This window comes from Tupaia chinensis, unplaced genomic scaffold, assembly GCF_000334495.1.
Source record: "Tupaia chinensis unplaced genomic scaffold, TupChi_1.0 Scaffold000466_1, whole genome shotgun sequence".
Lineage (NCBI taxonomy): Eukaryota > Metazoa > Chordata > Mammalia > Scandentia > Tupaiidae > Tupaia > Tupaia belangeri.
Window position 1 is genome coordinate 1593777 of NW_006159975.1, and position 17501 is coordinate 1611277.

General features: G+C 35.4%; 1 protein-coding gene across 1 annotated transcript in view; it reads left to right on the forward strand.

Annotated features, from left to right (window-relative positions):
• The window catches only part of PCLO (piccolo presynaptic cytomatrix protein), a 445966-nt gene that overhangs the window by 308015 nt on the left and 120450 nt on the right, over positions 1–17501 (forward strand). The window contains exon 13 of the mRNA XM_006155762.3: positions 6271–6396. Within this exon, the coding sequence (XP_006155824.1) occupies positions 6271–6396 (126 nt within the window). The remainder of the gene's footprint in view (positions 1–6270; positions 6397–17501) is intronic.

Here is a 17501-nt window from a genome sequence, read left to right on the forward strand (position 1 = left end):
TTCACCAGAGAGACAGAGAGACAGAAAGCGAGAAATCACCCCCCCAGGGGGGATGGCCACACTGCAATCCCTTCTCCTCCATTCTCCTCTCAAGATCTTGGGCATGCACATACACATGCCCAGCATGAGTTCAAGGCCCCAGGTCCGGGACCTCGAACCACAGTCGACTACATGGGAGTTCAGCGACATAGCCGTTACGCTAACTGCTCGTCCCAATGTCAGCTAGTTTTAAGTATAATTTCTTTGGTTAATTATCAAGCTAATATTTTGTCCTGTGTTTAATAGGTATTTCCTCCTATTCACCTGGTTAGTGAGGAAGCCATTTCTATCCATCCTAGGGCTATTATGGTAAGAACCAAGCACTTAACACCTGACATTGGACAGATGAGATCCATAGCAATTTGTACAACACAGGGCTACATGGAATTTGTTACTGAGAGCATACAGGACAACCGGATGCTGTGGGAGGAAGGCTTTTTAGTATCAAAAGATTGGAATACAGTCATTTCCTATAGGGAAATATGATTAGCTTGTTTAGTTCCTCAGAGTAGTGAGACTCAGAATGCTCCAACACAGGGATAAACAGGAACTGCACCTGATCTCCTGTAAAGAGAGCAGTTAAGCTAAGAGACTGTATCCATGAGCACAGTGGGGAGAGTGACTGTGGTCCTGTCCTCCCGAATATTTTTTCCTTCAGAAATAATCACTCAGCAAATAATAATGAGTTTTAATTTTTGACCAGTTTATTCCTTTCAGTGACTTACATGTTTACTATGCAGAATAATAAATTATGGGGATTCTTTTTTGTTTGTTTTGCTATAACCTAGAATATATAAAAGGGACCAAAGTATATAAAATATTAGGATCCGATCATGGTATCCAGGTAGGTAAATAGAGTCTGGAATCAATTTGATAGGTAGTGTAAGCATCATTAAAATCATTGAAAAATATGTCTCCCGTTACTGATACACACTGGGTGTGCCCATGTGCCTATGATCCTGGTGGGTGGAGAAAGGCTAGGGGGAGGGGTCACGGCATAAGACCCTGCTGAAGGTGCTTGGGTGTTGATGTGTCTCTCTTTCTTTATCATGAAGGAAATAAATAAATTTTAAGTAAGTGTATGAGTGAAATAAGATTAAGTCTGTATTTCTTCTGAAATCACAAATTTCTTCCTGGTAAAGTTTGGTGAAAAGTTGGATCCACTTCCTCGATCATGAAGTTTACTGTCAGGGCTAGCTCCACAGAAACATTAGCACTTCTCCTGACATCTGCCAGGATAAATATTGCTTGTACATTGTGTTTCTGCTAAGGATGTGACATTATAGTTTTGCTGCAAGCTGAAGGAAGTATAGCACGTTTTTCTGTGCACTCTTAATAAAATAAAATTAAAGGAATGAATAATAGATTCTGTAAGGTAGGGTGAAGACATTCAAGATATTTAATCTGTAGGCGAGGAGGATAAGTGGCAAAAGTAATGTGAAATATAAAGGCATGGATGTTAAGTGTATGAGAAGCTGGTCATGGAAAAATGGGCAAGAGAAAGGGGAATTCAATTAAAGGAGAAAGAATTGATAATAATCTTCTATAATATTTTTTGACAGAGAGATGAATGAAGGTATAGAACAAGGATGTAGGAGACAAAAAAATGGGTTGGAAATTTAGCTTTTTTTGTATGTTGGAGAACCCCTGGCAGAACTCTAATCTTCCTTAGTCTAATCTGCTTTATCCTGATAATGGTATGAAGAGTACTTAACTCAAAACATTGCACATTATAGCTGTATTTATGAGATACAAAGCAATGCCTTGTATCTTTTTGATCAAAAGAAATGCCTTTTATCTTTTTTTTTTTTTTTTTTTTTTTTTTTTTTTTTTTTGGAGAGGTTTTTGCTATAGGGCGCGTGCTCGCACCAGAAAGACAGAGAGAGACAGAGAGACAGAAAGCGAAAAATCACCCCCCAGGGGGAATGGCCATGCCACAATCCCTTCTCCTCCATTCTCCTCTCAAGATCTTGGGCATGCACACGCATTCAGCGTGATGTTAAGCCACTGGTCCGGGACTTGAACTGCCATCGAGTATATGGGAGTCCAGCAACATAGCCATTACTCTAACTGCTGGTCCTAGCCTTGCATCTTTATACACAATGTAGAATGATTAAATCAAGGTCAATATTCAAAAAATTTTAATGTATTGGCACAAGATTAAAAAAATAGAATCCATCTGCTCAAAGTCAAATATTTTGAAATGTTTTGACTATTAAAAGATCAATAAATCTGATATAACAAAACATTAGATTAAAATAAAATAAGAGTAGTTCACTTTTGGTTTAAAGCATCATTTCAGTGAAATGTCTGACTATTTTTAGCCCATTTAATCCCATGTCCATTCCAAATAGTAATAAGGTGGAGACATACAATGATTTTCAATAGAGAAATGAAAATAACCAAAAATAATTATACTAAATAATGCTTTAATGAAAAAATACTCTTCATATATGTTGGAAGGTAGAAGCTGTTGAACTGTGTTGAATTTTGCCTTCACTAATAACAACTTGATCTTGATGAGACCAGGTTCAGTCTATGGTAGAAACAGAATCTGACACCTACATTTTATTTATATCCCTAAAGTGACTCTGCAAATTTAAATTTTTCTTTGTGAATCTGTTTCTCATTTTCCCCAAAAAATCGTGGTTTTTATAATAATTATGATGTTACCAAGCCTGTATGAACCTTGTTCTTTATTGATATATATACCAAGGTATTAATATTGAATTACTAATCCAAGGGCTTATTCATTGAATAGGCATGCTATTCATATTTGTATTATATTGCTAAAAGCTTTGATAGAAAAAAATAAGAATTCCATCTATGTAATGTTTCGGTAAAGATATAAATATGGCATAAGAGTTTATGCAGCAATGCAAAAAGATAAATTATGCTGACAATCTTTCCTTACTAATCAGCGGATGCTACAGATGTAATTGTGTGGTATAATATGTGAGCTGCCTCAGCCAGAAACATTTCTTCTCCTGTGTCCTGAGAGAGGCTGGCTCCCAGCATCTTTTTTCATATGATGGTAGTTTCTCCTTTGAATAATTGGATTGTAACCTCGCCCAAAACTCTCCTCTCTGTAACTGTATGGGGAAATGAGGGACGGCAGTGTGATGCCCTGACACGCATACCTTCTGATTCCAAACCAGACCCAATACTCAGACAGAGATTCATGGCCAAGTCACTCGTCTGGATTAAGTGTGAGCTTCACTCTTGCTTTCCCATGTATTATTTGTGTTTTCTTATGTACTTACCTTCTCATGTCTCATTTCTTTCACATGTAGAATAGAGACTATTTTCCAATCTATTCATTTTTCATTTTAAGGTCTAATGAGATCATACAAATTTAAAGATAGTTTCCAAGATTTAATAAAAACTCAACATGCATATATTACTTTTAACATCATTGCATGAGCTTAACTTGGAGAAAAATACCCACTTCAGTTTCCATCCATTCATTGTTCATTCACATAGTTATTTATTGCATTCTAGATGTCATGTACTTCCATATACTTGCTACACACATTATACCAGGACCTCAGCCTTACAGAACTGGGACAACAGAGTACATCCTCTTTTTTATGGAAGGGAAAGTGTTACTCTTTCATAGCCCATTTCCCTTTTCATTTCTACACTTTCGCTGTTCAATCACTGTTGTAACTGCTATACACACGGATGTTCTGCAAGTTTTGCTCCCAAGATCATGTCCATACATAATAAGTACACAAAAAATTCAGAATATAACTTTCATCTTTAAAAATCTACTTTAAAAAAATAGATCACATAGAATAACCATTTAGGGGTATTTGATAATCTTCATTTTGCATTTCTTTTTTATGTTGTTTCCTTTAGTTTTCTTTCTTTCTGTTTTGGTTTGCTATTGTGCACATGTACTCACCAGAGAGAGACACAGAAATCACCTCCCTGTGGGGGATGGCCATGCCGTAATCCCAGCTCCTGTGTTCTCCTCTCAGGATTTGGGACACAAACATATATGCATTCCATGTCCTTTTCAAGCCACCAGGTCTAGGACTCTAATCATGGAGTCAGCAGTGTGGAATCCAGAGCCTTAATCTCCACACCACCTGTTGGTCCTTCATTTACCATTTCTAAAATATCTTTGGTACATTGAAAAAATATAGGCTAAACTAATATATGAGTGACAGGCTAATAAGGTTTCTTCATCTACTTCTCTCTTTTTATTTTTCTTTATTTCTTCTTCACATTTAATTGTTAGAAATCTCCATTGCACACAATATAGTTGTTCAGCATTATGCATTACATTGCTATTAAATCAAGGATATTGCCCTACACCTCTATTCAGTAAAAGAACTCCAGTCTTATGGCTGTCAAATACTTCTTTCCTAAGCCCCTCCCATTCAATCCCTCACTCTCCACCCCCCTTCCCCTGTGGTGTCTCCTACCATTATATCTTTTTTTTTTTTTACATTTAATCACTGTATATCTCCCCTATAAAATAACTCTTCCCAGGAAGAGTACTCTTAATTTACAGCTATATAATGTCTAGAAAAGTATAAACAACTAAGAATTCAACTATATCCTCAGGCTTAATCAAGGACTAAGGCATATACTAGAAGATGCTCCACATTCATATGGTTATGTTCAATTAACATCATAAATTAATTTCTGCTAAGAACACTAACTGGGCCAAAACACCTGTGGCAGAAAAAGCAAAGCATATAGTCAATTAGTTTTGCTTTTTCAATTGTTTATTCTGAGGCTGAATCTTCAGAAGACTTATCCTGGTCAAAAAAAAAAAAAAACAGAGAGGGAGTAAGGAATTAGGGGAAGAGAGAGAAAGAAGAGAGGAAAAGGGGAAGACAGAAAGAGGGGAGGAAGAAAGGAAATTCATTTCAAAATATCACATCAACTGGAGAGAAGGAACTGTACCAAACTGTACCAAAATGCATCTCTGCTGGACAAATGATAGAAGGTGGGATATTTGGTGTTACTTGTTGAATGTGGAAGCTGTGGATACTGGCATACCATTGTTTCTGAAGAGTAAAGTGAAAATGAAAAAGTACTTGGAAAAGAGCCAGCTTTTACAATTCGGAGATTATGAAAGAGTCACAAACAGTACAGGATGTATTTCAATTTAAAAAGATAATTCATTGTGACTTTAGTAGAAATAAGAATTCTGATTTTAGTATTTTCATTATTAAATACTCTTGACATTTTTAATAAAAATAAAGTTGGTGCTATATACACTTGCTGATTTTATAATGCCCACAAATTTAGACTACCAATAGTTTATATTTGCCTTATTTAGGCTTATAATAATAATTCTTCATCTTCTTTCCCTGTGGCTAAATATGGAAAAATCTGTTCTGTGAAATAAGAGTAATTTCATCTGTCAAGAGTTTTTAATCAGTCAAGAGTAATTTTATCATGCCCTGTAGTAAATGCCATATTAATACTCAGACACTATTAATTGTTGAGTTAAGGCTGAAAATAAATAATAATGTATAGGTCATGATAACTTTTCTTCTAAAAATTATAAGTGCTTTTATTTTTGAGTTGTGTCTTATCGATTCATGATAGTTTCTAATGTCTTTCTGTAAGTAAAATGCTCTTCAACTACATAAGTGAATTGTATTCTCCGGAGTTTCTTATACTGGGAATATCCTTTTATAAAATTTTTATAATTATCTGTTAAAATGTAGCAAGATGTTGTATTTTAATGCAATTGAGTTAAAAAGTAATTTGTTAATATTGGGTTAGTAATTATAAGCTATACCGAGACATCACAAAATTCACAAAATTCTATTTCATATCACCCATTACTATTATTATTTAGAGGTTTTTGCCTCTTTTTGCTCATTGAAAAGAGTCAGAGACAGTGAGAGGAAAAATATGACATCATCCCACCAGGGGAATGGCTATGCCGCAATCCCTTCTCCTCCATTCTCCTCCTGGGTTCTTGGACACACACATACATGCACCCAGTGTGAATTGCAAGCCTTTAGGTCCAGGACTTTAACCATGGTCAGCCATGTGGCAGGTCAGCAACATAACCACTACACCATCTACGGCCCCAATTACCTATTATTGAAATCAGAATAATGTACTGTAATAAACTGTTTGGAGTCCAGTTCTATTTCCTTCCAGGTACCAGAACCAATTTTTCTATACTCTATAACTTTTAATAACTTCTGTCCCTTCTCTAATTATTACTAATAATTTACTGTTTTTTTAACACAGGTAATGGATTAGGAATTAGAATTGTGGGTGGTAAAGAAATCCCTGGGCATAATGGAGAAATTGGAGCCTATATTGCGAAGATTCTTCCTGGAGGAAGTGCAGAACAGACAGGGAAACTTATAGAAGGTAAGAATAAGAGATTTCAAAGTCAAGTAAAATGAATGTACTCATGTTAAGTATATTTTAATTTAATATGCAGATTTTCTCTTCTTTTACTTTCTAGGTAAATCTCTCTTTTTCTGGATTTTTACAAAACCTTGATATAGCAATATACAAAAAGATAAATCCACAAATCTGTTTATTTTATTGCCAATAAAACTGTTTTTTTTTTTTTTTATTGCCAGTGGCATTGTACTTTGGGTTAACTACAGAAATGTGTTGTTTAACCAACACTTATTAGTCAAGAATGTTGACTGGTTAAAGCAATTATATTTTTAAAAATGGATTAATGTGTCATAAATACCAGTAAGTTCATCAGCCTCTATACTTGGTACTATTTACTTTTGATACTATTCAGTTCATCATGATGATCTAAAACTGTCATAGAATTTGAACACTTTTAATGACAATGTTTGTAATAACTTTGCTTATCACAAAATAAGTGCAACCTTTTAATGTTTACTCTAAAAAAAAACTTATTTGGAAATAAAGGTTCTTTTTGTAATTTCACAGTTTAACAGAACCAAGCCTGCTGATGCTCAAAACCTTTAATTAGGTTAAAAATGGTTCACTATTTTTTTTTAATCAAAAATATTGAAACGCACCAAAAAAGTCTTTGGAAATTTCAAAAGATTATTAGAATAAACACGAACTAGGGACCAGTAGTTAGCGTAATGGCTATGTTGCTGGACTCCTATGTAGTCAACCATGATTTGAGTCCCGGACCCGGTGCCTTAAACTCACGCCAGGCGCGAGCGTGTGTGTGCCCAAGATCCTAAGAGGAGAATGGAGGAGAAGGGATTGTGGCGTGGCCATCCGCCCTGGGGGTGATTTCTCGCTTTCTGTCTCTCTGTCTCTCTCTGTCTTTCTAATGAGCGCATACCATATAGCAAAAAAACCTCTCAAAAAAATAAAAAATAAAAAACCCACAAAGTAAAGGTCGTATTTATTCATCACAGTGTTATGCTGGGGGTAGTGTACTCTATATCCCTATGGTATGCTGTACACATTTCTTTCCAACTTCAAATTCAATGGCATCATGTTGATAGCTTGAATTGGCCTTCTGGGAGAATATACAATGTAGAAATCAGCATATACTATATACATCAAGTCGTTTGCTTGTTTTCCAAAGCCTAGTTTAATAGCACATTATCAAATATGTGACTGAAGGCATGTCATTAGAAATATTCTGGGCCCAGCAGTTGGTGTAATGACTGTCACTGGACTCCCATGTGGTCGACCGTGGTTTGAGTCCCAGACCCAGTGGCTTAAACTCACACGGGGCACGTGTGCGTGAGTGCCCAAGATCCCGAGAGGAGAATGGAGGAGAAGGGACTGTGGCACGATTATCCCCCCTGGAGGGTGATTTCTCGCTTTCTGTATCTCTGTCTCTCTCTGTCTTTCTGGTGAGCGCATGCACCCTATAGCAAAAGCCTCTCCCAAAAAAAAAAAAAAAGAGTATATATTCTAATGTTCCTAAAACAAGGAAGGTTGAGATCTACTCTGATACCTAAGCAAAGTCAAAGATTATATGAATCATGAAATAACAATTATAAGAAAGCACCGGGTAAGTATGGCTCTTCTATAACTATAATCCTTTCATGCCCAAAGCATATAGTTGGTGCTACTGACTAGATAGAATACATAAATTAAGACTTGTTTTTAAAGATGAAGTAACAGATTGATTTTATATAGTATACTCCAGAAAGAATTAAATATTTGATTTTTGTTTTAACATAAAAATGACAACAGTAACTGTGCCTGGTATTTTTGGTGAAATACTTGAATACTTCAAAGATAAATTTCATACCCTCCTTTGAGTAATAACGTGTAAATAAGCACATGTGACAAATCAGGATGATTTTTAAGACAATGTCTATGTTTACTGTGATGAAGTATGACCTTTGTACTTTATCGTCTATGTGGCCCTTGTAAAGTTTATAAGCATAATTTAAAAATAGTTGTAATATAGACTTATTCAAGAGACAACACTGAGCTGAATTATATTTATGATTTTAGATGTAAGTCTGCCACTAAAGTCTTTTCATCTTATTTTGGAACTAGTAATTTTGTAGTTATATAATTGGTTTTAGTGGGAAATCATTAAAAACTACATCAATATTTTTTAATAATTTTTTATTTAAGATTTACAGCATTGCTTTATTACTCTTAAGCTATACAGCTTTAACAAAACACTTGGTAATATTTTTATTATGTGCATACACTTTTTGTATAATTGGACTATTTCTATTACTGTCATTTTGACTGTTGATTTGTAAATAATACTTTTTAATATTAAATAATCTGGGGAATAATTTAGGCATATGATATTCTTTCTCCGACACATAAAGGCTGTATCTATGTTCTGTACCACCAGACTAGAATGACCAATGTCCATTCCTTTTATGGCTAAGGTTAAATGAGCTAGAATACTCCCAGTTCACATGGGTATTCATAAGAATTCATATTGTTTACCCAAGTGAATTTTCTGGTACTCTTTATATGTTCGTGCATATATGTGAGTGTCTGTTGTCTATAGTTAGGCTATTAATTTATACATGATATCCTGAGGGATTAGGGCCTTCAGTTTCAACTCTTAAAAGATTCCCTAAAATTTCAATGTAGTAGATGTTTTGAGATACAGTCCTGATTTGTATGTCAATATGCGGCATCACTATAATAATGCCAATTGTACATTAAAATGTGTATGACTTTTGATTTTTAATGTATTTATTAATATCTATATGAGTGATTAATTTTCCATATTTTGAAGTTAATTTTTTCCTAAGGAAAACTTATATGTGTGTGTGTGTGTGTGTGTGTATGTGTGTGTGTGTGTGTGTGTGTGTGTGTGTGTATATATAAAAATTGATATATAGATAGATTCATTGTGTGTTTATATAATTTAATATCTCCACCTGTATATTGAATTCCAGGTAAACTTGAGAATTGATGATCTCTTCCAGGTATCTCCTTGCTTTCTGTATTCCTGAATACAAACCTCTATAGACTGAACCTGTGTAAATTCAATATTATTTTCCAGGTGATTTAAAATAAGAATGATAACTTGGTTGTGTACAAGATTTCTTAGACTGTTCATTTCCCACTCTAAACTACAAAGCTGTTGTTCAGAAAAGTTTGACTGGATCTACTGCTTTTTCTGAGTGTGTTGATGTCTCCTATAAAAGGCCCTTCCAACTCCTCAGTGTCTGACATTTTAACAATTGTGGAACACTCAGTGGCATAGACTCTGATTATGTTGACTTGTGGGAAAGTAAGAGTGTTTTTGAATTTTCTCTAGATTTTCATTCTCTGAATTTATCCATTTATCCATTCATTCTGTGATGCTTGTAAGCCAAATGCTAGTCTGAAAAAAATATTCTCTTATGTAACTAATGTTGGGGGAAGGGGAGGTAGGAGGGAGAAATCCCCAGTGTATTTCCTACATGATTGCTCTAGTTATTTGTTTGAAAGATTTTACTCAACATTTAAAAAAAATCCTTCTGAACAGGTTGTCTATCTTGTTAATATAGGACAATTTTGTGTTTCACAGTGCTGAGAATTAGCCATAATTATAATTGCAACATCATTATGTTATACTCAAGAAATTGGTTTTAAAACACTCCTAATATTAGCTTTGTGCCATCTCCTAAAATAAAAAAAATGCAATTAGAGTGTTCCTTTAATCAAAATTTCCTGAACCAATCTTTTAGTTTTACATCAATCTATAATGATTTTTGAAATGACTCAAGAAATCAGGTACTTAAGGGATCCTAATGTTCCAAAATCTTAACATTTATTTCTTAGCAACATTTAGTAAATACTTTTGAACAAATATTGGACAGAAAATGATCTTCTGCCAGCTATTTTTCTCCTTTTAGGTTGCATAAGATTCATCTTTGATCTATTGAAAATAATGAAGACAAAAGATCTGAGGGATTTAACTGCAAATCTAATTCAGTTTCTGAAGTGTTATTTCTTGCTATTTCCTTTAGCATAAAAATGTTAACAGTTTTTAGATTAGGTGTTGGGGCTGTGACCCACTCATCAATGTTGTAATTTTAAATGGTATATATTTTCTCCCATTTGGGTCTTTGACACTGGTATGTCTCTGAACTAATTTACAATCTAAAGTTACACAGAAATATATGATATGTCAGCATACATTTACCATTTGCCACTTTCTTTAACTCTTTATTCTTAGATAAATTCTTATAAATATTTTATGTTACAATATGCCAATTTCCGTATAATCAAAACCTTCACTAGTTAACTAAAACAATTATGTATTTTCTCTATAATAAACTTTCTTTTCTGCAGACTATTTTACTTGGTGAAACCTACTCAATATCATTATAATATCAGGAAGTTTTGAATTTCCCAGCATAGCTTATGCTTTTAAAATAACACTTTTAATGGGTCAGCAGGTAGTGTGGTGGTGGAGGCACTGAACTCTCATATGACCAACTACAGTTTGAGTTCTGGACCTGGGAGTTTGAAAATCACAATAAGCGTGTGTGTGTGTGTGTGTGTGTGTGTGTGTGTGTGTGTGCAAGATCCCAGGAAGAGAATGGAGGAGAAGGAATCGTGGCATGGCAATTCCCCCTGGGAAGTGATTACTCACTTTCTCTCTCACACGCACGCACATACACACATATCCTATAGCAAAAATCTAAAAACAATAACGAAAGAGAAAAACCGTTTTTAAAATATATTCTCCTCAGAATAAAGTTTGAACCATCTCCAAATTTGGGTAGTGCGCCATACAATTGTCAATACTCAAGACAAATGTAGATCTGTCTTTAAAAATGTAATAAAGGTCAGGTTCAATTCTTCTCTGTGTTTCCAATCACTCTGTGTACACATCTGCCATGTGCCTAAGTACTATGAGTTTGTTTGGGGTTATTTTTTGTCTATATTCAGTTTTTAGAACAATGCCTACTAAGACCCAGATTCAAGAGATACATAAAGAAATGAGTGATGAAAAATTTAATTGTCAATAGCAAAGATTGGGTACTTTGTAATATGAGACTCCTCAAAAGGTCCATGTGAAGCAAATAAGATACTACATGTAGACATAGTTTATGATTTGTAAAGAACCATGCACATTTAAAACATTAGCAATATTTGGTAACATAACTGTTAATTATCTTTACAGAAAAGATGTACAAAATGGAAACTCTTTCCTCTGGGCACATGTTCTCACAACTTTGAGCTTAACTAGTCATAAATTTACATAAATTTACTATATATATATATATACACACACACACACACTGTTTCTTTGCTTTGTATTTAAATTCAGATCACTGCAGTGGAGTAGGAGGATAGGACCATACTGACAAAAAAAAAAAAAAAAGATCTGGAAAATGCAGTAATATCTTCCTGTGTAGTGACTAAGTCTGAGATTTTTGTCTCTTAGTTCTCTTGTTCAGAAGCTCCAAAACATTGCGTGTACTCTATGGTTGAGAGAGGAAGGAAGGCACAAAACACACTAGTTTAAAACTCAACTCAAGGGCACTAGCAGATTGCATAATGGTTAAGGTGCTAGACTCGCACATGGTTAACTGCAGTTTGAGTCCCAGACTTGGTGGCTTAAAACTCGGGCCAGGCTCATGTGTGTGTCCAAAATCCTGAGAGGAGAACGGACTTTGGCATGGCCATCCGCCTGGGCAGTGATTTCTGGCTTTCCCTCTCACTGTCTCTCTCTCTCTCTCTCTCTCCAGCAAGCACACATGCCCCATGGCAGAAACCTTAAAAAAAAAAAAAGAAAAAGAATTTAAATTTAAAAATCAACTCAAATTAGCAAGTACTATGTGGATGTGTTTTCTGCTTGACACATCTGTTTCTGATTTATTTGCACCTAAATGGTGAGAGTGTTTTGCTTGCAAATGTTGGGGCCAGCTTGAGATCTGGTATTAAGGCTGCTGGATCCCCTAAGGCTATAGTGAGTTTCCAGTCTCAGACCCTGCAGCTTGAAAAGCACTCTGGATGCATGCACATGCATGTCTAAAATCCGCGCAGAAGGGAGAAATGGAGAAGGACTGTGGTATGGTCATTCCCTGTGCGGGTGCTTTCTTGCTTTCTCTCTCTCTCTCTCTCTCTCTCTCTCTCTCTCTCTTTCTCTCCAGTGAATGCATTTGCCTTCTGGCAATTTTTTTTAAATGTGTAAATTTTTACTGAAACAACTCAGTAGTTGGATTTCTCCCTTGCAGAGTAACCACAGAAAGTCAGGATTTGATATATACTAATGCATTACAAATGGACATGATTTTCCCTAGTCTGAGCTTCCTCTTCATTCTTAAAAATTAACAAGACTCACAGTTTAGTCCTATTTTTTCTTTCTCATTTCACCAGTGTAACTCAACATGTCACATCTTCTGTAATTTCTTCTCTGATTAGAGTGATGGAGGGTATGTAAGAGAGAGGAATGGGTTTTTAGACTTATTTTATTTTATTTTATTTTTGAGAGTTGTGTTGAAATAGAGCACATGTGCTCACTGGAGAGGCAGAGAGAAAGCAAGAATTCACACGCCCCACCCCACCCCCATGGGGCTGGCACACCACAATCCATTCTCCTTTCCCCTCTTGGGATTTTGGTCATGTATACAAATGCACCAGGTGTGTTTTAAGCCACCAGGTCTGGGACTTGAACCATGGTTGGCCATGTGGAAATCCAGCAACCTAACCATTACACCATGTGCTAATCCGTAGGAATGGGGTTCTTACCATTCAGGGTTTGATGCAATTTAACACTTAAAACAGTGACCTGTAATTTTCATTACAAAGCCTCCCATAGTCACTTTTCCTCTCACAAACCTCTTACTGGCCAAAATAAATGGCCAAACTTAATTTACGGTTATACTTTTGTTTACTTGCTTCACAGTATTATGTATGTATCCTTAACTATATAAGTATTTGTTTATCTATAAAAGTTAATATAAATAATGTCTAACTATAGACCTTTGTGTCACTTTTATTTTTTGAGATTTAGCCACTGGTACATATAGTTCCATTATAGTTCATTCCTTTTTGGGGGAGAGATTTTTGCTATGGGGTGCATATGCTCACTGGAAACATTGAGAGGTGAATAGAGCAAGTGAAAAATCACACACACACACACACACACACACATACCCACCTAGGGTGGATGACCATGCCACAGTCCCTTCTCCTGCATTCTCCTCCCGAGATTTTAAGCATGCATGCACATGCACTCGGCATGAGTTTCAAGCCACTGTGTCTAGGACTCAAACCATGGTTGGCAGTGTAGGAGTCCAGTGTCTTAGCCATTATACTACCTACTAGCCCCTAGTTCATTCATTTTAAAGCTGTGTAGAAGTCTGTTATTGTATGTCTCTACTACAGTTTCTATTATATTTTCTATTGAAATTATTTCTTTTACTTTATCATTAATTTTTTTTTTAATTTTGCCACAATGCACATGCACTGCCAAGAACGAGATAGAGAGAAGGAAAGTGAGAAAGCAAGTTGCCAGGCCCAGGACTCAAGCTGTGATCAACCATGTGGATTTTCAGTGCCTTAACCATCATCACTCTACCTGCTGGCCCCAGTTTATACTTGTTTAAGTTTCTGTATTTCTTTTATGGAGGAGAGAGACAGAGATAGATAGAGAGAGAAGGGTAGGGAAAAAAGGAAAAGAAAAACAGCATCTCCAACAGGGATCTCTCCAACAGTCACCTCACAACATGACTCACCTCTAGTCTCAGCCAGCTCATGTCATGGGCACTAGCACACATGCCCAGTGAGCACAAGAGAGGTCCTGGGATGTGAATCTAGAACTTTCTCATAGGAGTCCAGTTGTGCAACACTGTGTTGCCTCTTGGTACCAACCAATTTAGGCCATTCTCTGGTTATTTGGGTTATTAACAAGTTTTACTTTTTACTATTTCAAACAATGCTATGATTAAGTGTTTGAAGCAATATCCTTGCATACCCTTGCAGGAGTTTCTTTTCTAATATGATACATTTTTTAGTTACAATGATTATCGACTTTGTCGAGCAATAAAGGAGAGTGTTCTGTTGCTGCTTCGGCTACAGAATTTTCCAAATTAATCTCCAAAGTGTAAAACCCTTCACATTCATCAAGGCAAATTTATGTGTTTTTTTCTTCCTTCCTTCCTTCCTTCCTTCCTTCCTTCCTTCCCTTCTTTCTCTCTCTCTCTCTCTCTCGCTCTCTCGCTCTCTCGCTCTCTCGCTCTCTCTCGCTCTCTTTCTCCCTTCCTTCCTCCCTTCCTTCGTTCCTTCCTTATTTCCTTCCTTCCTTCCTTTCTTCCTCTCTTTCTCTTTCTCTTTCTCTTTCTTTTTCTTATTTTCTCCTTTCCTTCCTTCTCTCTCTCTTTCTCTTTCTTTTTCCTTTTTTTTCTGTCTTTAAGATAGGATCTATGTTGCTTTCCTCTTTCTCAGCCACCAAACTGAAACCACAAGTGTATGCCACCACATCCAGCTCTGCTATTTCTTTGTTTTTAGGTAGGGTCTCACTGTGTTGCCCAGGTCATCATTGAGACTGCAGTCCTCCTGTCTCAACCTTCCTGAGTGGCTGGGATGTAGGTACATCCCCTGACACTGACCTTTAGGTTGGACTGGGAATTAAACCCAGTTCTCCCACATGGGACCAGCCTGAAGAGCACAGCCTCTGAGCAGCATGTACACACTGTGCCTGGGCCATGGTCTTGATTATTTACACACGTGTTCCTCTTTCTCCACATTTCTTTTTTCAGATAAATATGGAATAATATCCCTTTTTTTCCATTCACTTTCCCTTTAGTAATATTAAATATGATCACATTTTATTAATCTTGTTAATACTTATATTTTTCTCATCTGTGATTTACTTGTTCCTTTGGCCTACTCTTTAATTGGGTTGCTTGTGTTTTTTAATATTGATTTGTAGGAACTCTATATATTCTGGATACAGTCTTTTGTCAAGTATGTAATATTGTCTGATAATATTCGGCTTATATTTTTAAATTTGCCTATTTTAATTTTTTAGAAATTAAAATTTTAATACAGTCACATTTGTCATTTTTATTAGTTTTTGTTATGGGCATGTGTATGCACCAGAGATACAAAGAGAGAGAAAGAGAGAAAGGGAAAATGAGAAATGATTCCCCAGGAGGATGACCATGCCACAATCTCTTCTTTTCCATTTTCCTCTCAGGATTCTGGGCATGCATGCACTCACATCTTGTATGTTTTCTAAGTCACCAGGTCTAGGACTCAAACTGTGCACTCGACTATGAGGGATTTAGCCACCTTAACCACCATGCCATCTGGCTGGCAAAATATTTGTCATTTTATTTCTATTAAGTTTATAAATTTTTATATAATTTATTAAATGCTTCATGCCCTAAAGTCTTAATGGTGTTATTCTATATTTGATCTAAAAACTGTAAATTCTTTATAGTCCTACAATTTAACTGTTCTAATGTATCTATGAGGTGAAGTAGAAATCTTATATTTTAGTTTCATTTTCTTCTCAATATGAATAATCTTTTTTTATTCACCATATTTGGAATAAGTTATCATTATTCCACTGGTCTACAATGTCCTATCTATTATATGTTGTTTTTTTCTTAAATATTCATGAATTATTTTAGTCCTATCTTCTATGTTACTGGTCTATTTATCTATCCCTATATCAATATCACACTGTTTTAATTAGTGTCTTTTAAGTTTCAATATACAGATTCCTCATAGTGCTTTTCTTCAAAATCTTCTTGGAAAACTGTTTGGCCCTTTGGTCTTGACTATCAGTACTAAAATCAGCTAATCAATTTTCATGATAATGTTTTTGAGATTTGATAGTGATTGAAGATAAAGGTTAATTTGGGGGAAAATGCATTTCCATAAGTCGTATCTAAGTCCTATCGCTTCTTGGCCTTTTGGCTAAGATCAAGTGTAGTCTTCAATGGGTTCTCAATGCAGAGCTCTGGCTCTACTTTAAAAAAGCATTGTATTCTGAATAAATACAATAAAGTTAGTTCATAAAGAAATAGCAAAACTCTAATACACACCAATTATTAAATTTACTAACAATTATGTATCTTTTTATAAGAACTTATAAGTATTATATCTCCAGAAAATACAAAATATAAAATAGAATAAAATAAAAATGTGTTTGGGAAACATGACAGGCTAGATCATCCTTTATGTGCCTATATTATGATTTCTAAATTTTTATCTTATCTAGATTTCTTGACCTAGTTTGCCAAATCAATTATTTCCCAGTTTTATGTGTCATATCATCATAATCATGAGATTCATAAACTGCCATTATACTTGTGCAACTTTCATAAGAGAACAGTGAATCCATAAGAGCTAAAAATACATTCTACCAAATGAACCTAAGACAGTTGTTGGTATATATTGATAGGTTGTTTGACTGGAAGTTACTTTGATGAAATATTTTAAAGATCAACAGCATCTACATTATTATAACTGATAATTAAATCTAATTTCTTTGGAAAATTTTGGGTAAGTTATTTGGAGCTAGATGTTTAAATATGAATGTAGTTTCAGGAACCTTCTTAATAAATCAGTGGGAACACAGAATGGGAAAGCCAAAAGTTAAGCCAATGATATCAAATATTTGCTTGTGGATTAAGCGAGAGGTATATGGCGGGTTAGCATCTATTAGCCATTAGACCTACAGAGAAATGAGAGAACCTTCTACTGTGTGGAAATATACCTGTGGCATAAATCTTAATTTATGGATATTTTGAAATTCTCTATTGTCAGTTGTTTCAGTATAGGTGATCGATATTGGTTCAGCTAGCTAGCTCTTCTGCATATAGGTGAACTGACAGGGGTTCTGGCAAGAAAATGCTGTTGGATTCATTATTGAGAATCAGGAATTGGAGTGAAGGTGAGAACAGCTGTTTGTGGAGTGGCAGTTGCGATTTTAGGAGCTGGTCTCTGGATGTCTCTGACATGAAGAAGTATGTAGTAGAAGTGCTAATTCCAGTAGCATTATTAAAGGACACACTCCTATGTAACAGAAAGGAGAATGTTCCTAGGCAAGGAAGTCTCTATTTCTGCTTATGCTTTTT